General features: G+C 49.6%; 1 protein-coding gene across 3 annotated transcripts in view; it reads right to left on the bottom strand.

Moving 5' to 3' along the window:
* Positions 1 to 22,047, bottom strand: part of LOC146801783 (E3 ubiquitin-protein ligase TTC3-like) — a 1,211,260-nt gene that overhangs the window by 902,221 nt on the left and 286,992 nt on the right. For all 3 annotated transcript variants that reach the window (XM_085621275.1, XM_085621274.1, XM_085621273.1), the window contains exon 16: positions 7,660 to 7,750. In XM_085621275.1, the coding sequence (XP_085477401.1) occupies positions 7,660 to 7,750 (91 nt within the window). The remainder of the gene's footprint in view (positions 1 to 7,659; positions 7,751 to 22,047) is intronic.

Below are 22,047 nucleotides of genomic sequence, written 5' to 3' on the forward strand. Positions count from 1 at the left end.
TGGTAGGTATTTTAGTCCCTCTTTCTTGTCTGTGCACTTTGGAAGTTGCTCGCCGAAGTAATTTAACCAGTCTCTCTTCCTCGTCCTATGTTTCTGCTAGGCCAAGAATGTTTTGTTCCTCAGAAGGCAAACACAGTGGGCAGAATTTGGCTTTGCATGGGAAGATGCGTTGGAATGGATTGCCCCGCCTGTATTTAACTGCTTTCTCTCTAAGGAAGTTTGCTACAGGGCCAAAGTGACCGTGTTTTTTCAGTGTAATTGTTGACAAGACCTGGAAAAACCAAAGTTTGGTGCCTTCAAAGTTGATCATGCCTGCTATGCTCGCTGTGGCCATGTTGTTTTCCATATGTAACAATAATATACGCAGGTTAGTATGTCAGGTGGTGCTTCCGATTTGTATCCTACTTTCCGACATGATTTGTTCTGTCAAGTTGTTTCTCTTTTGGACAAGGAAAATCTGTCAGAAAACCCTCAACATTTTCTTCAATGTCTCCATTTTCCAGGTCTGTGGGAGTGCCATAAATTCTGGTGGTAGACCTTCTGGATCTTTTTCATTTTCTGGATCTAGTTGATTTTATTGATCTGACTTGATGGTGGCCATAGATGCATGCTTTCTGGGGTAGAATCTATTTCCTTTGTGAAAATGACAAAATGCACCATCGCTCTCTCCCCTTTACCTGGCATTATCTTGGGGTGTGAAAGAGATCATGACACATGTGAAATGGTTACCTCCTCTGGATCTCCTAGTGACCAAGGGTGTGTTTAAATGCAATGGGTAAGGGCCAATTCCTGAAGGTAGAGGAGTGTGCCAATGATTTGATATACTGTAACAATGCTTTGGACACTTATGCCACTCTCCTTTCACGCACTTTCAGATATTTGGTCTCAACTCAGACAATACCTGATTATACAAAACCCTGAAGAATACCTCTATATGGGTACTGCAATTGACCAGGTCGCATCAAACAGGGATGATTTTCGTTCTCTTTTTCTTGTTTGCCATTTGCTACCTTGTGAACTTCCTAGTTGCAATGAAATAAAGGGTATGTTGTTTTTTATACTGTGCATGATTTCAGCTCTGCCTCTGTTACTGAATGTGTTGCAGCAGATTCTATCCTTGGGTATCGTGAATGAAAAATGACAGAGCTAAAAAAGTAGACAACTTAATTATCAGAAAAGAGGGCCCTCGCCAAATATAAAAGTAGTATCACCAGACAGGGAGGTGGTGGTTGATGAGGAATCTCGAGGTAAATAGGATCCACCAGAAAAAGTTTTATCAAACGTTAATAACTTAGTCTTATAACATGTGGTTCTTCCTGCATAGCATCAACCTTAAATGAATCCCCTGGCAGTACCCATCTTAGGAGGTGGGTCTGAGGGAAGAAGACATTGAAACCAAAAAAAACAATGATAACTGTCTTTGAAAATTGAGCTTTGTATGTAAATGATGTTATGTGGTTAATTTTGTCTTCATTGGTTTCCATGCTAGTGTGCCTATGCAGCCATCAGGAGGGACGGTGTGCTGGCCTATTGTTTAATTCTCATATTTTACTGAACATTTGTTCTATTGGTCAGAAGAGGTATGAACCATTTAACGAATCAAAATATGCCCCTTCTCTGTTACTAATGCTAATTTAGTTACCCAGAGAGATGAGGGGATGGATGGAGATATTAATATATAGAAAGCCTTACAATATCATCAATATGTTACAATATTTTCTGTTGTTCACTCTTTCGGTAAATATCATTACCACCATTTTGCTGATTTTTAGAATAGTTACTATTCATATTGCAGCACTAGTACAGGATTTTGTTTTAAGTAATGTTTTAAAATATATCCCTAGTGTTCTTGTATGTGCCTTTCCATGATGGAGGGTATGAGTTTTACTATAAGGAAACTGCCCTTTTTGCAGGATCACACTCCACTTTTTGCTAGATGTTGCTGTGTTTTTTTGCCTCTATTGTGCATGTGGTCCTGATGTCCAAGCCCCAGTGCATGATCTCTTACCACTCAAAGTGTATGTACGACTGGCTAATCCCAGATTGGCATATTTAACTTATCTATACGTTCCAAGTATATGGTACACAGGGCTAGTACGGAAAAGTGTCACTAATGGACTATAGAACTTAATTGTGCCACCACTACAGTGACAAGGTGAAAACATTACTCTAGGTCTGTCACTGCTGCCTAGTCGGGCACCTTTTAAACTGCCAAACTCAATATGGCAAAAAAATAAAACCTTGCCATGCTCAGCCTTTCCTTTTTAGGTCTCGCCTACGCAGTGCGCATGCACTGCATAGGAGACCTTTAGCTGTCATGAAGCTCTTTGTCCAAGCACATACTCGCGCTTGTGGCGGCATACGCCTTGCGGGAGCGCGCAGGGGCGCGCCACAAGCACAAGTGTGTGCTTCGAAAAAGAGCGGACTGCTCTCCCAAGCTTGCGCGCGTGCACCACTTGCACGTCCTGGCCACTCACTCGCTCCGCCCTCTCCGTCTCCTCATTTGTGTTGTCCATCGAAAGGCATTAACGCTCCTGACACAGCACAGCGCACTATGGCTCCTCCTCCCATGTTGCTCCATCGCACACAACAGGAGTAGTAATTCACCCCTTGTTCCTTCACGCCGTTCTTGCTTGCAGGTAATTACAATTGGTATTTTCTTGCCATTTTGTAGTGACTCCTGAGCACTCATTCACTATAAAATGAAGGCTTTGTTGCTAAGCCTCTTGACGTGACTCAACCGGGTCGTTGTGTGTCAGAGCAGCCACCGAAGAAAGCTGCTGCAATATCCAATGGAGGCTTTAAAAGTATCCTTTCCTGCAGAACATTATAGCCAAAGATCTAATGCCTACTCAATGGTACATGTCTTTTATAAACATTTAATTTAAGCGTAGGTTCTTTTTAAAGAAATAGCACCTTTCGCCTTTTGATTTCTTTCTGATTTGCATATAAACATACGTTCTCTTCAGGGCGCTCTATTGTCCAAGTTGGCAGCCCCACAAGACGTCCTGTTTTACAACATCACCTCTGTCTATGGCACAATCCGAGTCGCTCATCTTTCAGCATACACTGCTCTTATCCAATGCAGGCTTTAAAAGTATCCTTTCCTGCGCAACATTATAGCCAAAGATCTAATGCCTACTCATTGGTAAATGTATTTTATATACATATTTAATTTAAGCGTAGGTGTAGATATACACATGCGTTCTCTTTAGGACCCTCTATTGTCCAAGATGGCAGCCCCAAGAAGACGTCCTGTTTTAGTCCTTCGCCTCTGTTTATGGCAGAATCCGAGGGCTTCATCTCCTAGCATGCACCACTGTACCTCCACCTTAAAGACCAGTTTCAGGGAGGGTGAGCATAGGTAGTCGCTGGATTTCTTGTTTATGCAGGTCAAGCTGGTAGTAGGTTGGACATGTTGAACCCTGTGGTTTTGTGTGCTCCCCAGGTGCAACCCCACCACCACATCAACTAACCACAAATGCTGAGTAAAAGCAGAGTTAGCCTCCGAAGTGTGGCGAGGAGGAGAGGAACAGGCCAGAGAATGGGGAAGAGTCAAGGCGTTTAGCATCACCAAGGCCCTCTGACCCAATGAAACTCCGGAGGGGGCTCATCTATGTGAGCACGCACATCACCAAAATACCCTTGTGCCATGGAAAAAAAAGCAGTGGGCTGCCCCAAAAGCAGAGGAAGGTAGCCAGAAGGGAACTGATCCACCTGTGCAATTACCGACGTCGAAAAGACAACACATCGGCGTCGGGAGATGAGACAAAGTAGAGGCGATGGGTTTCATCAATGCCGGCGGATTTAATATAGGCGTCACAGGTGGAAACCCCTATGGGCTGTGCACCGGAGCCAAAAGGAAGTCAAGCACGTATTCGGTGGGCCCCGCTGACGCAAAGGGAGGTCCCTCCTCGGTGCCGAGAAGCACGCCAGAAGGAGGTTGAGAGCAAAAGATGGCACGAAGGGAGCGATATTAGTCCCTCATCTGAGCCACAATCGCCTGGACAGTGGGAAAATACAGAAGGCGTGGCACAAGATGCTCCTACTTAAATAGCAGAGGACTAGGAGGCGAGTCAGGGACACCATTTGTACGCGGTAAGGTGGGGGAAGGCTTCGGTACCGACAGCCTATGGTGTGACTTACCAGGCGACAGCCGGGATGAAGGACTTGAGGAGCTGGCTGTCAACCACCATTCGCCACCAGCATCATACGGTGCTCTTGTAGAGCCGATGACCGAAGCTGAAGACAAGAGCCGGACCGTTCGGAGTCAGGGTGGGCACCAAGACACCACGTGCTAATAGGATGAGGGCTCCACATTGTAGATCCCAGGATTTTGAAGTTATCCAGAAAAAAATCACACTGGGTCATTGACAACTCCGAGAGAGGACACAAATGGTCAGAGGTACCACACTCTGGATCCGCGTGGAAGTTTGCAAAGAAAGAAACTGACATCAACGCGTCAGGGGAGGGCTTATATGGACTCTAACAACATCACATTCATTGGACAATGTTGTTACGGAGTCGCTTGTGCCCTCTACCAATGCACAGAGGTACTACTGGAGAAAGATTTATAGATCCAGTCCGATGCCTGGGGATAATTCTAAAGTAAGTGGTCTGCAGCTAGATGTCTCTATCAGATTGGAACCGCAATCCCGGTAAAATCTTCTGTGAAGACTCTGGGACTGCTGAACCTGACAGATAACTGCCTACCTGGTTCCTGTGACTGGCTCTCAACCCCTTGCGGCCAGTCCTAGAGAGGATTGGTAGTCCTACTAGCCCGATGGCTCAGAAACTAAGACGCAGATTACAAAGATTTGTTCAATTTAAAAAGAATTTACTTACCTTTTTAAAATCATGTCTCACATTCCTCTTGATAGATTTCTGGTGTGAGAGTACCTAATCTAAGAAAAAATTAACTTTTATAAGTTGGTGTTGGATTTTTATTGTATTGTGTCCCTATTGTTTTGGTACTTCTAAATGTTTGCTCCTTTGACTAAACTGGACTGCTCTGACCCACAGCAAAAGTATTTGTTAAAGAAACCTAACTGGACCGGACAAAGATTGTTACATTACCTGGTGAGGTCTCACAACCACATCGCATAACAATCCATTTTACCCTACATCCAATAATCATCCCTGAAAATTGGATAGTATTGATTGTTACCTAAATAAATCTCACTCAAATAGTGCTCAGTGGGTTGCAGAGTGGTGGCAATCCAATAGATTTTTTGGGGGTTTTTGTTGCAATAATTCTTCATTCAATTCATACAGCATATCGCACCCAAGCTCTACAATGCACCTGATACAGAATACTTTAAGCATTTCCCTCTGCCTGCCGAAAAATAATTAAATTAAAGATAGAGAAGGTCCATATACACTCTTCTAGCATCCACTTATCTGTTGCAAAGTCATTATTGTAGGGCAAGCCTAAACACTTTGCCTACCCTTTCAGTCTCTCCTGCAGTCAGCAAGAGAGATGGACATTGGCCAGCCCGCTCATCCTTCAATCCAGTTATTCCCTCCCATTCCCACCCAGTCTTCTTACTGTCCACCTGTCCCTCCCTCTCTGTGCATTCCCCAGCTTTTATAAGCTAAATCACTGCAAGTTAGCAAGACCTACAGGCCAATAGGAGTCCCCACACCTTGCAGTACTTCCCAAATTGATCGTTCAATGTTATAGAGAACGCTATCCTCACCATGTCCGTCAGTCATTCTGAGCTTGTTGGTATCGTCTTTTTTCTCCAATGGCGAAGAATATAAAGTTTTGCAGTCGTCAAGGCAGTCACCACCCAGCGCCTTCTATGTTTGGAGGGAGAAGCATTACCCAACAAGTCATGCAAAAGGGCTAAGCAGATGGAAGGGCCAATCTGGACATCTCCAGGCTTGCCCAAGACCTGCCCCACTTAAGACCAGTAACTAGAAAAGGTTGGGCAGTGCCATAAAACGTGCACCAAATCACAGCTGCCTGCATCACGTCTGTGGTAAGAGAACAGATCTGTGGAGGTTAACTGGCGAACAATACCAGGTGTGCAGGAGATATTTTAAGAAAACTTCAACCTAGTCTCTCGGAAGAATGAGTCATTTATTTCAGAAACGTAGAGTAGGCCTTGGCAGTGTAAGTATGGCCCACTGATGCCATCCAGAAGAGCCTATTGGAAGTTAGTCTAGTATGCGAGAAGGCATCAGCTATGAGCACATCATGGAATCCCGACATTGCCCCCACTAGAGGTTTCTCACTGGTGTAAATACTCGCAGAGTGGCGAGATTGGGGGAAGTAATGGACCCCTCCCTAGTTTGTATCTAATCCAGTGGCACATCTGAAGATACTTCCAATGTTGGGATTGCACAAGGTCGTATTCTGAGCTCAGATCAGAGAAGTACTTGAGAGTATTCCCCATGAGCAACTGATCGACTTTCCAGATGTCACGCTGTGTCCACATTACGGCAATTCGAACTGAAGGCCCCATATCTGCAACCCTGAGTTAATCCATAAGGTCGCCAAGAAATCAAGCCATTGGGACCACCTTCAATAAAGTGTGTGCCTGTTTACATATTCGAAACCTGGTAAAAACTATTGGGTTACTGTCTGACCGGTGGCCTGGCTTCACGGCATAGAGGGCACATAGGCTGGTGTCCCATTGCAGTATAGATCGCTCAATCCATCTCAAACTGAGGGGATCCCTATCTAAGGGCAACCAGTCAGTTCAGACAGATGAGTGGCAAGATAATCGGTTCCCATGTGTGGGAAATGGAGTCCCCTACCTCTATATGTGCATAAAGCTTCGACATGAAAATGTGTGGCTTACAGGTACCTCACAAAAAAGTCTTGATTTCAGAGTTTATACGCAATAGGAAGCGAGGGACCAAAATCGGCAGCATTCCTAGCACATAAAGGGTGGCACAGTCACCATTATTATGACTTCTACTCTGCCGTACATTGATAAATGGAGGTGTGACCATTTTGCAAAATCAAGTTTAGCGCTCATGTACAGCAACTTTAGGCTGTCCTCAGCCATTTGTATCAGGCTCCTGTTTAGCAAGAGCCCAAGATACTTCATTCCCTTTGGGACACATCTGGAACTAGTCTCCTAGATGCAAGATTCAGTCATCGTCAGGGGTATGGGCAGGGCCTCGAGAAGGTGGACAGCAAGACCACTAAAGCCGGACCAGAAGTCTGCAGTTTAGACATTGTCATTAGTATGTCGCCTCTATAAGGAAATGCTTTATCCGATCCTGCAGGAGTGCCCTGTATGTGAGGAGAAGCCCCAACTAGCTCTATCTTGAGCTAGCACATTTACTACATCCTTCATGTCAGGAGGTCTGCAAAGGCTGTTTCCAGGTCGTGTACTGGAAAGTTCTGAAAAAGTTTTACTACGTTTATAAAATAATCTTCCTTTTTGGTGAAATTAGTTAATCTGTCAATGGTTTTACTGTGTCTGATAAAATACAATTGCCACACTGTGCTGCTCTTCCTTAAAAAAAAAAAATAACATGGCGATCATTTCTTACAGATGTTTAACCTTTCTGAAAATGTATTTTTGAATAAAGTACTATGGCTGTGTTGGGCCTAACATCAGCATCTCTAATGACATAGTTCAGTCAGAATAACTAGTGTTTTCTGTAGAATGTTTCAATGAAAAAATAGGGCAACCATACCTAGACTTTTCAATTAATTTGATGTTTTTCTTAGATTTTCCAATAGGGCTTTTGTTTCTAGAATCTGTTGGCATACTATTTTTGTTGAGACCTGTGAAGAACAAATACTTTATTTAATTTGCATAATTAACGTTTTAAACAGAAATGTTATACAAATCAACAATGATGGTACATAGAGGGTAAGGTGGTAAACAAAACCAAACAGAAACAATTGGAGTTTTCATTGTGACAGTTCTGTGTACCACTGGCAAAGACACGCCAAAAACTAAGATATAATATTTCTATAACTAATCAGACATGTAGGAGTAAACGAAATGTTACTTACCCTGTAAGCATCTGTTTGTGGCATGTAGTAGTGTAGATTCACATGCTGTGCATACTCCGGCCATTCGGTGTTAGGCTTAGACGTGTGCAAGTTGTTTTACTTCAAATAAGTCTTTGAGTCACGAGGTATTGTGACTCCCCATCTATTGCTGGTAACTGTGCATGGGCATCAGCTCCATTGTTAGATCGTTTTTTCCGCATGAAGGGTGAGTAAGTAGATCTAAAAGAGATACAGAAAGATGACCATGTGAAGGAAAGATTAAGGATGAAAGATAAAAGAAAAAATACATCTGGAACATGTAAAGGCGTCCAGGGAGGACACTTATGAATCTACAGTACTACAAGCCGTGAATAGATACTTACAGGGTAAGTAACATTTTCCTTTTTGTGGCATGTATAGCTGTAGATACATATGCCTTGCACAGACTGTAAAGTAGTCCTCCCAGAAGTGGTGACTAGCCTGAGGATGTTGTAGAAGAGTGTATAAAGGACAGCCTGACCAATATTATCTTGTTGGCATGCTGAAACATCCACACTGAAATGTTTCGATAATGTGTGCAGAGTAGATCATGTGGCTGTCGTACAGATGTATATAGGAATATTACTCAAGAAACTAATTTAACCTATTTTTTTTTTGAAAAGTGGGTCTTGGAGAGATGAACAAAGGTCATCTTGGCTTTAGTATAACAGGCCTGTATGCACCTGACCAGACACCATTCTATACCGGCCTTGGAGCGAGCATGCTCTTTGAGTGGCATGCAGAAATAGACAAAAAGTTCTGTCTTACATAAGGGCTTTGTCCTGTAAATGTAATACAAAAGCGCTCTTTTGACATCTAATGTGTGAAGGGCTTGCTCTGCTACTGTTTCTAGATGAGGGAAGAGAAGTAGGAGTACTATGGTTTGATTAAAGTGGAAGCTATAGGCCCCCCTAAGGTAGGAATTTGGGGGTTGTCCTGAGGACTACCTTATCATGGTGTACTTGGAAAAAAAGTCCTTCCAGGGTAAGAGCTTGTCTCACACTAACATGCCTGAGATAAGTGATGACTACCAGGGAAGCCACCTTTAAGTAAAAACAACTGTAAGGGACAAGAGGGAAGTGGTTCAAAAAGGGGAGCTAATAGGTTTAGTGAGAACAATACTGGGGTTCCAAACAGGAGTGGGTGGCGCTGGTGGTGGAATATCATTGTGAGTCCTTCCATGAAGGCTTTGATAACAGGCACCCTGAAAAGAGAAGTATGTTCTCTGTTTTGGAGATAAGCAGTGAAAGCAGCCAAGTGAAGTCTGATAGAAGTATAAGCGCGGACGGACTCCTGCAACTGAAGCAGGTAGCAAACAATGTCTTGGACTGTTGATTTGAAAGGATCTGCATGCTTAGGAATACAGTGTACAAACCGTTTCCCCTTGGCTGCATAAGCAGGTTCTGGTTGTAGGTCTGCAGGCCGCTTTAGGAATGGTGATACATTCTGCTGGCAGGTTGAGGTACCCAAATTCCAGGACTTCAGGAGCAAAAGCGCAAAATTGAGCTTTTTGGGGTTGGAATGCCAGAGTGGCTTGATTTTGGTACAGACTATCCGGCCAATTGGGCAGCTTCTCATAAAGCACTAGAGCAAGGTCAGGAAGGGTGATGAACCAGGGTTGTCTGGCCAGGGTGAGGCTACTAAAAAGAGAGTGAGGGATGTTTGCCTAAGCTTTCAAACCATAATTGAAAAATGTGGGAGGGGCGGAAAAGCATTTGAAAATATCCCTGACATGCTCATCCATAGTGCACTGATTGTGTGTGTACGACTCTAGAGGCAAAGCTTGGGCATTTTGCATATGTGACAGTGGTGAATGGGTCTATGTGCGGAAACTGCCAATGGTGGAAGTACGGTAGGACTTGGGGGTGGAGTTCCCACCCGCGGACTTAATGATGCATCCTACTGAGCAGGTTTATAAAGTTGTTGCCTTCCCCTGGTATGTACTGTATGAGGAGACGGACTCCATGTTGTATTGTCAACTGCTAAATTCTCTGTTCTAGAGCAGACAACTGCAGGGAGTGTGTTTCGCCCTGCTTCTGTAAGTAAAACATGACAGTTGTGTTGTCTGCCCTGACTAGAATTACCATTTGCTGAATGAGAGGAAGGCACCTTGATAGCTAGTTGAATTGCTAACAACTCCAGATGAATAGCACTCGTTACAACGCATGCATTTTCTACGCATGCCATTACAACGCAAGTCGTCACAACAACGCGTTGTTACATCGCATGCTATTACAACGCAAGTCGTTACAACGACTTGCTGTAGGGGGGTGCTGTCGTTTGGAATAGTAGAATTCACTATTCCAACTCCAGTGTGTGCAACAGTAGGGAAGGTGCTAGATTGAAAATCCAACACCTTCTGCCCCCAACAGCAAGTCGTTGTAACAACTTGAGTTGTAATGGCATGCGATGTAACAACTCATTGTTGTAACGACTTGCACTGTACTGGCATGCGATGTATCGCATGAGTTGTAAACTATGTTTCCCACTGCAGATGGTTGATATGGAGATCCCATTGGTCGGCGTCCAAAAACATTGTACAGTTAGTTCTTACAAGTTTGAGCCCCAACTGGTAAGTAAGGCGTCCATGGTAATGGTTGCCTGCGGAACTGGGTTCAAGAACGACTGCCGCAGCAACAGGTTGCTGGCATTCCACGTCTGCAGAGAGCGATGAATGCAGCCCTAAATCAACACTAAATCCTCCACCCTCAAACAGTGTGCCGATATTCACTCCTGCAATGGACACATGCGTGACCTGGAATGCGGGACTATAGCAATGGAAGAGACCATCATACACTGGAGGAGGATGACCTTTTTGACTTACCTGCATATCTGACTGAAAAAAGCAGCAGCATTTGGAATGCTCGTACCCTTAATGGGCTGGGGTATGCTCTCCCTACTCAAGTCTAGCATGGTCAGAGCAAGGGCTGTACTTGTAGGGAGTGGAGATGGGATTTGGTTGCATTCCTGGTGAAGCCTAGGCTGTGCAAGAGCTAGACATTGCTACTACGTGGCACTCTTGATCAGCTGTCCCGTTTAGTCCCCCTCTGCAGTTCTGACCAAGAGCCATGAGCTCCTTTGAAGCACGAGAACAGCTGACCAAAATCCTCTGCACCCAAGCACCCCTGGTCAGGTCCATGAACACCAACAGTGCACCCCCCTGTTTCCAATACCCTCATGAACTAAGCCCCCCCCCCCCACACCCCCAGCTCCCAGACTGGACAAGTCTCTCTCTGTAGCCTGTTTCTAGGTGGCCTCCCTTCTTTGTCTCTGCACCTGTACCCTCCAGGGCAGGTAAACCCGAACTGCTGGGAGATCGTGTGACCTTGACCCCTTAGCAGCTTAAATCCTAAAAGGGACCCCCAAAATACAATTGGAAATACCTGTATGCAGTATATGCAGCTTTCTCCATAGGAAAGCATACCGTGCAAAAGCCCATTTGTGTAACAATTGTGTGACTGTAAAAATTGATAACTCGAAAAGTACTTAATTAGGAAGTTCTTGGTGCTAAAAATTCTATGAAAAGTTGGCAGGCTAGCATGGTGGACGCGCCTTAGCTCGGCTCCGTCCAGCCCGCCGATAATTATCCTGCTGTTGATCCTTTTGCCCGACCCAGGGCTCTCCCCTGTAGCGGAGGGGGGGTGTGGCCTTTGGTGGCAGCATCCGGTGGCACCCCGGCGTCTCCCGGAGTCTTTGGGACAGCGCCGGTGAGGAAGAGCGGGGCCTGGCCCTGCCGCGCCTCGGGTGCCGCAGCCTCGATTTGGGCCGCAGAGGAGGTCGTCCCGTCGGACAGAGCGGCGGACGCGGAGAGCCGGGAGCCATCCGCCGGACAGGGGCGGCGAGCACTGGCTTCAGTGGATCCTCGTGGAGGTGCACTGGGAGCCCGGAGGTCGTGGCTCCCTGGAAGTGTATCCGGACGACTGCGGTAGTGGCGCTGCCCAGCGGATACCCCAGCGGGGGAGCGGAGAGCAGTGCCGCGGGAGTGGCGGTAAGTGGCCTTTGACGGCGGGCAGTCCCTTCTTTGCCCCCCCCAATGAGGCGCACCTATCTCCTTGTGCCTGCAGCGGATGGTGGGCCGGGGGCTCGGCAGCCATTTCGGGCCGCGTGGTGGTGGTGGTGGGGGGGGTTCATGGTGGTGGCGCTGAGCATCGAGGCTGGTGGTGTCGGGTCCCGGATGGTGTAGCGGTACGGGGCCCGCATCGGAGGCACTGGACTGACTTTCTTCACCTCCTTCCACTTGCTGCCCTCCTAGAGGTGCTTGGTGTGAGTCCGGGTGCTCGGCGCCCATTTCGGGTCGCGGCGGTCGAGGAGGGTCTTGCTCGTGGTGCATGGTGGCAGAGGGGCCGGCGGTGCGCTGCGGGAGGTGTGCCGCACTCCGGGGACTGCAGTCTGTTTTGGCCTTCCTTTGCCCCGCCGGGGGTCTCCTTTCTCGGCTGTGATTTGGGGACCTGGCTGACGCCTCTCAGTGCGCCTGGAGTGGGGGCTGTCAACTCCTGGTCTTGGTCCGGACTGTGGCCGGAGGCCCCCTGGTGTGTGCCCAGGTGCGGGGGGTGCGAGCCGCTCGCAGCATGACCAAGGATAGAGCTGGTGGGGCGCCGGCCAAACAGGGGCCTATCGACAAGTTTACAGGCCCGGGCCCGGCCGGGGGTGCGGCCTCGGCGGCTCCGGACAACGCGGCCCTGCTGGCGGCCATTACCCAGTCCCAGGGACATGTTGGATACGAAGATTGGTGCGGTGGGCTCCGACGTAACATTGCTGCGATAGGACTTGCGGAACGCCGTGGCCCACATCACGGAGGCCGAGACTAGGGTTTCGGGTGTGGAGGACGACGTGGCGACGCTCAAAAAACAGATGGCGTCCCTGGAATCTTCCCATAAGAACTTAGTGGGCCGAGTCGAAGATGCGGAAGGGAGGGCTCGCCGCAACAACCTGCGCTTCGTAGGATTTCCGGAAGGATGCGAAGGTACCAACATGGAGCGCTTTCTGACGGAGTGGCTGGTGTCCTGGCTCCCCCCAGACGCTCTTTCCGGCTGCTTCGTGGTGGAGAGGGCGCATTGAGCGCTGGTCCAAAAACCGCCGGTGGGTGCCCGACCGCGACCGGTGATCGCCAGGGTCCTTAATTACCATGACGAGACGTCATCCTTCGACAAGCTAGGGCAAAGGAACCGCTCCAATTTGAAAATTCCCGCATTCTTATCTTCCCGGACTATACGAGGTTGGTCCAACAGCAGCGTCAATCCTTCCTGGCGGCTAAGGCCCGGCTGCGGGAACTCCAGCTCTCCTACGCCTTGCTGTTCCCGGCTCGGTTGCGGGTGATATACAAATCCCGGACCTTGTTCTTTGACACGCCCGAGGAGGTGTTTAAATGGACGGATGAAACCATGCAACTTCGTTGTCACACTCCCCCCGGCAGAGACTCTACTTCCTCACATGATGAGGCGTCTAAGACTGGCTGCCGGCAGAAGACGAGACGGGTCCGGCGGTCCAGGTCGCGCCGCCGCTCCAAATCTGGTGGAGTGCGGCCTGGAGCTGGGGGAGCTGCTGGGCGTCCACCTTCCACTCCTTGATCGCAGTGGCCGTACTGGCAGGGGACTCTATTGCCTTGTAGACTCTGTGTTTTAATTGATGCTGTGTGTGGAGGGGGGGGGGGTCCTGGGTTGGGAGAGTACGTAGCGGGCAGGTGCCGCTGTAGCATCGTGCGGGCGGAGTAGTCACCTGCGACTTGTTGGTGGGGTTGTGTTTGGGGATCCATTGGTGGGGGGTCGAAGATCCAAGGTTGGGGTCTGGCGATGCTACCCACCGCGACAGGTACTTCAGTGGTTTTGAGGTATGGGGTGGGGGGCTGGGGGGGGTTGGAATGGTTGTTGTTGGGGTTATGGGGATTGTTGGACCGCACACACCAGTTGGAGCTGCCAGAGATGAATGGTATTGGGATGCTTCTGGATGGGACTCAGTGGACTACCTTGACTGATTATGGCAGATACAGCTACTAGGGTCGATGGGAGACCTGCGGTACTCCGAGTCTTGAGTTGGAACGTTAGAGGCCTGCTTGACAAGATTAAACGGGGGCAGTCCTGCAGTATGCCAAGCGGGCGTCGGCGGATGTATTGTTCTTGCAAGAAACGCATCTCCTGGGTTTTAAGGCTCCCTGTCTTCAGAGATACGGGTACCTGCAGGTCTTTCATTCTGGGTTCACCAGGGGTTCCCGTGGTGTGGCCATAGTCATTCACAAGTGGGTCCGATATACACACACACGCTTATGGGCGGATACGCAAGGGCGGTATATCTTTTTTCAAGGAAAGATTGGGGCGGAAGTAGTGATTCTCGGGAGTGTCTATGCCCCACCCCCATTATCATGGACCCTGGCTGAAAGGATCATGACTGTATGGGCAGAGATGACGTTGGCAGCAGGTATAGTGGGCGGTGACTGGAATGATGTTATGGTGGTGTCACGGGATCGCTGTTCGGGGAGTGGTGCTCGAGGGGACGATCGCCCAACCAAACTTCAGGCGTTGGCAGACGGTCTTCACTGGGTGGATGCGTGGCGGCGGCTTCATGGGAATACACGGGTGTATACCTACCTCTCTGCCGTTCATGGGTCGTTCTCTCGGCTAGATTACATTTTCCTCTCGGGGGCTGCGGTGGCACGGGGGGTGGAGGCGGATATCCTCCCACGTGGTTTATCGGATCATTCCCCGGTCTCGCTTCGTCTGCAGCTAGGGGGGGGGTCAGTGAGCAATTTCGCTGGAGCCTTTCGGGTTGGCATCTTCAGCAGGAAAACTACTCTGCCCGCATGACGGAGGCTCTGGATCTGTACTGGGCTCGGAATGTGGGCTCGGTGTCGGGGGTTGATATCTTATGGGAAGCTTGGAAACCTACGCTGCGTGGGGTTGACATCTCCTATAGCGCGTGATGCGGGGTTGGTCCGGGCGGAGGGCGAGATTAGGGACCTTGAGAGTCGAAGCCGAGGAAAGTCCGGTGGTGCCGCACGGCGTCAGTTGCAATATGCCCAGCAAACATACGCCTCGCTTTTGATGGATGAGGCGAGGCAGACATGGTTAGCTACGAGGAGTCGGGTTTATCAGTGGGGCGACAAATCAGGGACCATGCTTTATAGGCTGTGTCAGGCGCAGCATCAATCTCAGGCCCTCCCGGGGATCACTGATGGAGAGGGGCGCATGCTGACAGACCCTACCGCCTTGGCGGCAAGCTTTGCGACATACTATGCGGAGTTGTATGGCTCGCGGGAGACTCTATCCGGGGGGTCTTATAGATCGGTTCCTCGATGATCTTCCCCCTAGAGCCCTTTCGGATGAGGCGCGTGCAGATTTGGACCGACCGCTGACGGTGGATGAGTTGGGGACGGCATTGGGGAGCTTGTCCCTAGGGAAGGCCCCGGGACCGAACGGGTTTCCGAGTGAGTTCTTCAGAAAATACTTTCTGCAACTGGGGCCCCATTATCATGCGGTGGTGGTGGACGCCTGTGAGCGGGGGGCTTTGCCGGCCGACTGGCGGCATGCAGAGATTGTCGTATTCCATAAGTCGGGCCGCCCTCCTGAACAACATGCCTCCTATCGGCTATTTCCCTCCTAAATGTGGAGGCGAAGATTCTTGCCAAGGCCCTGGCCAACAGGCTCTTGCCATATATCCATACCCTGGTCCACCCGGACCAGGCCGGGTTTATGCCGCATAGGGCAACGCGTCACAATATCAGGCGTGCGCATGTGGCGATTGCTGCAGTCCAGCGGCGAGAGGCTCGGGCAGCTCTCCTTTTGGCCGACATAGATGGAGCTTTTGACTCTCTTAGTTGGCGCTATCTCTTTGCCTTGCTGCAGCGTCTGAACCTGGGGCCACGCTTCCTATCCTATTTAACGCTTCTGTATACGGATCTTACGGCCTCGTTCGGGTGGCGGGGGCGGCCTCGGCGCGATTCCCGGTGCGCCAGGGCTGTCCCTTGTCGCCTTACTTATTTGCCTTGGCCATGGAACCGCTGGCCGCCTGGGTTCGGATGGACGCGCAATATACAGGGTTTGAGTGGGATCATGGCCTCTCGGATCGCATTGCCCTCTATGCCGACGACGTGTTGTTCTTCCTTTCGGATCTGGATAAAACGGGACCGCGGCTGCTCCGCATGATGCAGGTCTTTGGGGAGACGTCGGGATTATACATGAACCCGAGGAAATCCACCCTTTGGGTGCTGGGCGGCCGGGACGTATGGGGTGAGTGGACGGTGTCATTGCTATTGCGTCTTACGGCAGGTGGGCTGCAATATCTGGGGGTCTTTTTGACCGATGTGCAGACGATCGCCTGGGAGCGCAACGTGGTGCCGGTGTGGGAGAAAGTATGTCGAGATGTTAAGCTCTGGGCGCGTATGCCTCTCACTATCTGTGGCCGCTCTGCCATCTTTAAGATGGTGGCACTGCCTCGACTTCTTTACCAGCTCCAAAACCACCCATATGAGATCCCTCCCAGTTGGTTTCGGAAGGTTAACGCGGTGCTCAGTCACTTTCTGTGGGAAGGGGGCCTGGCCAGGGCGTCGCTGCGGGTTTGCTTTCTGCCGGTATATGACGGGGGACTGGCTACCTCTGATCTCTTATCCTATTATTACGCCTCCCATTTATTGGTCCTGAACGAATGGTGGTATGGTGATAGAGGGGACCCGGCGTATGCGGTGGAGAGGCGTCTCATGGACCCCCATACGGTACATACCCTACTCTATGCGACTGCGTTGCGAGAGGCACTGCCACCGGTCACTCAGGTGGTGTTCCGGGTGCGGCGTCGGGCTCTACGTCATATTGGCTGGTGGGGTAGGCTTACCCGGGAGACCCCGTTGTGGCAGAACGGGTTGCTCCCTCAGTTGGCGACCCTCTCTGGATTTAGGGGTTGGGACAGGATTGGTATCTCCACGTTGGGATCGGTGGTTAAGGGCGGTGTGATGAAATCCTTTGGGGACTTACAGCAGGAGTATCAAATGCCACAGACGCAGTTCTTTAAATACCTCCAGCTGCGCCACGCCCTCACCCCTAGACTGGAGGGTATGCAGTCTATCCCTGAATTCAGTCCCCTTGAGGCTAAGGTGTTTATGGGGGATCTCCAAGAAAAGAAAGTCTCTAAAATCTATCAATCTATGGTGATTCATAGTGCTCCGTCCCTGCAGGGTCTGCGTGAGCGGTGGGAGATGGATGTGGGGCCGTTGGATGAGACGGATTGGAGGGAGGCCCTGGCTTCCCCCCGCGAAGCTAGCATAGCGATCCGACTGCGCCTCGTCCAATTCCGATATCTCCACAGGACATATTACACACGGCAGCGGCTGTGGCGGGCGGGTCTTATAGCCTCCCCGCACACGGTCTGGCACTGCCCGGCAGTGCGCCGGTTTTAGGGGGGGGGGGGGGAAGGGGAGTGTTAGGGTGCCTGTCGGAGGTGTTGGGCTGGGATCTCCCAGTCGACCCCAAATTGGTGTTGCTCCATATTATGGCCGATATTGGGGGCAATATCTATAAACGCCACTTGCTGCTTCTGGGCCTAACGACAGCCAAGCTGGATCTCGCCCGGGCATGGAAGGCCCCGGCGGATCCCTCTCTTAATGTTTGGAAACGAGGTTTAGATTTCAATATGGGCCTGGAGTTGCCGATCTTTAAGGCGCGTGGGTGTCCTCGGAAACACTTCAAGATCTGGAAGAGGTGGGCTGATTATAGGGGCATTTTCCTTGACCCGGTCCCTCCTGATGGAGACTTGGGGCCTATTTGAGTGTCAGGGGTGGTGTTGAGTATCTATTGTATAGAGATGGTGCTGGTGGACTCTGGTAGTGGTGTGGTCGGGGGGGGGCGGGTGTTTGGTGTTGGGAAGGGTGGGGGGGTTTTCTTGACAAATGATGTATGAATAGCTCTTCAATGTTCCTTGTTATGTAAAAATATCAAGACCTGTTGCTATTTACGATGTGGCAGATCCCCTGGTTCTACAGGGGCCTGCAGTCCTTGCCTTCTTGATTAATAAAAAGTGTTGTTAAAAAAAAAAAGAAATTCTAGGAAAATACACTGTTTTTCTTAATTGGTTTTGAGTGTTTTCTTGAATGCGGGTCTCATTTACTGACTGTGTGTGTACAGCAAATGCCTAACACTGCTCTCTGATAAGCCTAAACTGCTTGCCCACACTACTACAAATGAGAGCATTTAAGATTATTAATTTAAGGCCTGTAAGCCAAAAGGGGGAGTCTGGACTTTATACATTGTGTACCTAATTTTGGTACACTGCATAAAAAGCCAGTTTCCTACAATTAAGTATAAGGAGTACACACCCTTACCGTGGTGTTGGGGCGATATGGATTCTAAGGCCCCTTGGTTTAGTAGGGCACGCATACCCTCTTGGAGCAGACGCTGATGCTACCAGGGACAACCTCTGTCATGGGGGTGGAATGTTTGGTGGTGTTTGCTTGTGTTCTAGGCAGTACCCCTCTGCTATAATATCTAGAACCTACTGATCCAAGGTGATCTCTGCCCAGTGGAGCAGAACCCCCCACTATGATCCCCCTACATGTGTTAGATAGTTGAGGGGAGGGGGGTGGGGGGTTGTGGGAGTCACTGCTTGGTTGGTGCGGCCAATTTAGGGGCAGCAGCATTTCCCCTGCCCTGGCCGTTGTTGCCCTTGTATCCTTTCCTGTATAAACCGAGAGAGGGAGTTCAATGCTGCTGCTGTCTGGGGAAGGAGTGAATATTTCTGGGGTGGTGGTTTTGCCCCCCCCCCCCCCCCCAAAAAAAAAAATATTGTGTGCAGCAAAAAGAACCGCAGGCAGATGGTGTTTGCAGAAAACCCATGGTTTAGGCTGTCTCTGTGTCCTTAATTTTATCCAATATTTAGTCAACTTGCATTCCAAAGAGGTGCTCGCCATCGAAAGGTAAGTTGGGGAGATGTTATTGAAGCTACAGTTTGAAACCAGACAAGAGCAGCCTGCCGTGCCTGCGAAGGAGGGCACTGGTGTTGACGCTTCGCGCAGCAGTGTCTCCTGCATCCAAAGCGCATCTGATGTTGGTGTTGGACATGAATTTTCCTTCTGCCACCAACTCCTGACCCCGTTTTTTTAATGTCAATCCGGGAGGTGCTGGGTTTAGTTTTCAATCTTATTCCAGTGGGATCGGTTGAACAGGGAGAGCAGGCCAACTGAACTGGTGATCCGCCAATGTGTGGCAGAATGGGCGGCGACACGTTTGCCAGCCGTATCAATCTTTTAGCTTTCGCAGTCGGGAGGGGGCCATCTTTTGTGCCCTGGGAATCAGCATGCTTCTGTGCTGTATGTACAACCAGTGAGTCAGGTGGTACTTGGTCCCTGATGTAGGGTGGGTCAGAGGGAGATACTTTATATTTTAGTCCACCCTCCGCATGATAAATTGTGCCTTTACTAGTTCCTTCAAAATGTCATGATCGTGCCTAACTATGCCATTAAGCACAGGCAGATACTGCATCAACCTATGAATGGAGGAGAGGGTCTCCATAAGAAAGTCATCCTCCAGAGGCTGTTTATCCACAGGCAGTAGTGGAGAGGTGGGCCTAGTGTGGAGTGGTACTGGAGGCAGAGAAGGAGGGGAAGTAAGTGGATGAGGCAATGGAGGAGGTGGACAAGCTAGGGTTACAGTCTTGGTGGACGTTAGTCCTCAGATATTTCAGGTAACACTTGGAGCGAGCAAAACCAAAATGGAATAATTTCCATCACAGGACATTCTCATGCATCAAGGAAGGAGGTGATGGAGACCCCACAGGGGCCAGGACCTGAAAAGGGCATCGAAAATTGTCCAATCGTAGAACCAAGTCGAAGGGGGTACGCCACTGGTGAAAACAGATGAAGAAGCACAATTGTAGTTTCTTCTGACCAAAAACCGATCCGAGTAGACCTGGTGAGAACAGCACGCAGAGCTTGAAGGGACACATCTGAGCCAGATGGCAGAATAAAACAATCTAACAATGGAGTCGATGCCCATATGCACTACCAGCAATAGGCTGAGTCAATATACCTTGTGACTCGAAAACACATCTTTGAAGAAAATCAACTTGCACAAATCTGAGCCCACCACTGGATGGCAGGAGTAGGCACAGCATGTGTATCTACAGGTAAATATGCAATGAACATATATTTATGGAAGTGTGAGAAGTGGAGCTGTAATCATCTGAGTCGTAACTGTAACAGAGGACAATTCAATGTTTTTTCAAACTCTTGCGGTGGGTCTTGTTCATATACCTGATGGCAAGGAGTTCTATTGAAGAGGGCCTGAAATCTAAAAGGATGCAGCACATGGCAGATTGTGTGCGCTTAGGAAGTCATGAGGTAAATCTTGAATACTAGGATGGTGTACAGCAGGAATGCCAAGTAAATATCAATGCTTATTCTCAAAATTCTGTAGAAAAGAAATTAGAAAAACTATAAGTATGTGCTAACGTGCTACTAATGTGAATAATGAACAGTCACATATTGTGATAAAAAAGTGAGATATGATGATCGAATTGTATTTGATCATCATGCTGTTCAAAATGTGGATTTTTTTTTTTTTTTTTTTTTTTTCGAAACCGTTTATTACATTTTTTAAAAAAATTACAAGTATGGGCCTACAACCATCCGGCCGGCCGCTAGAGTGGCAGAAGCATATGACATACCTACAGTAAGAGACTCTTGGCGGTGCAGATTGGTAAATCAGGAGATATCAATAGCGCAGGCCACATAACTCTAAGCCCACAATACGGTTTCCTTTTTTCAAAACAGAACAACACAAAAAACCACACCCGCAAGGCAACCCGCCATCCAAAGTGACAGCACGTGCTTCTTAAGTGGGGGATCCCAACCAGCAGCCAAACTCTGAAGAGGGGAATGGGAATAGATCAGGGACTGGGGAACCACATGCCCACGGCTGAGGGAGGGGGTCGGCTAGGGGGACGGAGCTGGTGAGGCAGCCGGTAGCAGTGGCGGCTCACAAATACCCCCGCGATAGGCGTTCCAGGGGCCCCAGATTTTCACCCACGCCCCAGGCTTACCCCTCGCCACATACACTACATTTTCACGAAACATACAGCAATCCATATGCTCTTTCCAGGCCAACACCGCCGGGGGCCTCTGGGATCCCCACAATTGAGCAATGTCGCGCTTAGCTATCATGTATCCCAGAGTCACCCACCGCGTCTGCGGGACCGAATAGTCATTTGGTTCCCACACATTCAGCAAGCATCTCCTCGCTTCAGGCAGCAGCGCGACACGCGTCACCACACGCAGGACCTCATGCACACCACGCCAGAATCGCTCCACCTTTGGGCACTCCCACAGAATATGCATGAAAGTTGCCAAGGCACCACAGCCACGCTTACACAATCCGTCACCAGCAAAGCCCATACGTAGAAGCCTTGGCCCCGTCACGTAAACCCGGTGGAGGATCTTAAGCTGGACAAAGCGAAGGCGAGCCGGGATGGCCACCTCCTTCGGAGAGGCCACCGCGGAAATCCAGTCCTCGTCGTCCAGTTCCAGCCCGTCGGCAACCCAGGCCTCGCGGAGACTAGTCAGCAGGCACGATCTGTCGTTGATCAGTTTTTTATATATAAGGGAGATCGTGCTGTCTGGGACATGGCCATCCAGCACTCTGTCCTCCAGGGGGGAAGACTCCGGAATGGATGCGACATCCGGGAAGACGGAGCCCAGCGCGTGGCGGACTTGTAAGTACCGAAAGTACTCACTGCCTTGCAGCTGAAACTCCGTCTGCAGCGTCTCAAAAGTTTTGAATCCCCCCCTCGTCCAGAGATCTCCCACTGTGCTGATTCCGATCGTGTCCCACTTCTCGAAGCCCTTCGATGTCCACAGGGAGCCCAACCTCTCAGACGCATATAGCGGTGTCGCCCGGGTCAAACGGTCCTTCCACCCCATAGCTGCATTAGCCGCGTGCCAGACACGCACCATGACACGCGTCGGTCCCGTCAGACGGGAGTCGGGCGCGCCAGAGTAGAGCGCTCGATTGTAATCGCCACCGGGCAGGAGCATCTTGTCCATTTCAAATGCCGGGTTCAAGGCGGGCCCGTAA

This window comes from Triturus cristatus, chromosome 8 (genome assembly GCF_964204655.1).
Source record: "Triturus cristatus chromosome 8, aTriCri1.1, whole genome shotgun sequence".
Lineage (NCBI taxonomy): Eukaryota > Metazoa > Chordata > Amphibia > Caudata > Salamandridae > Triturus > Triturus cristatus.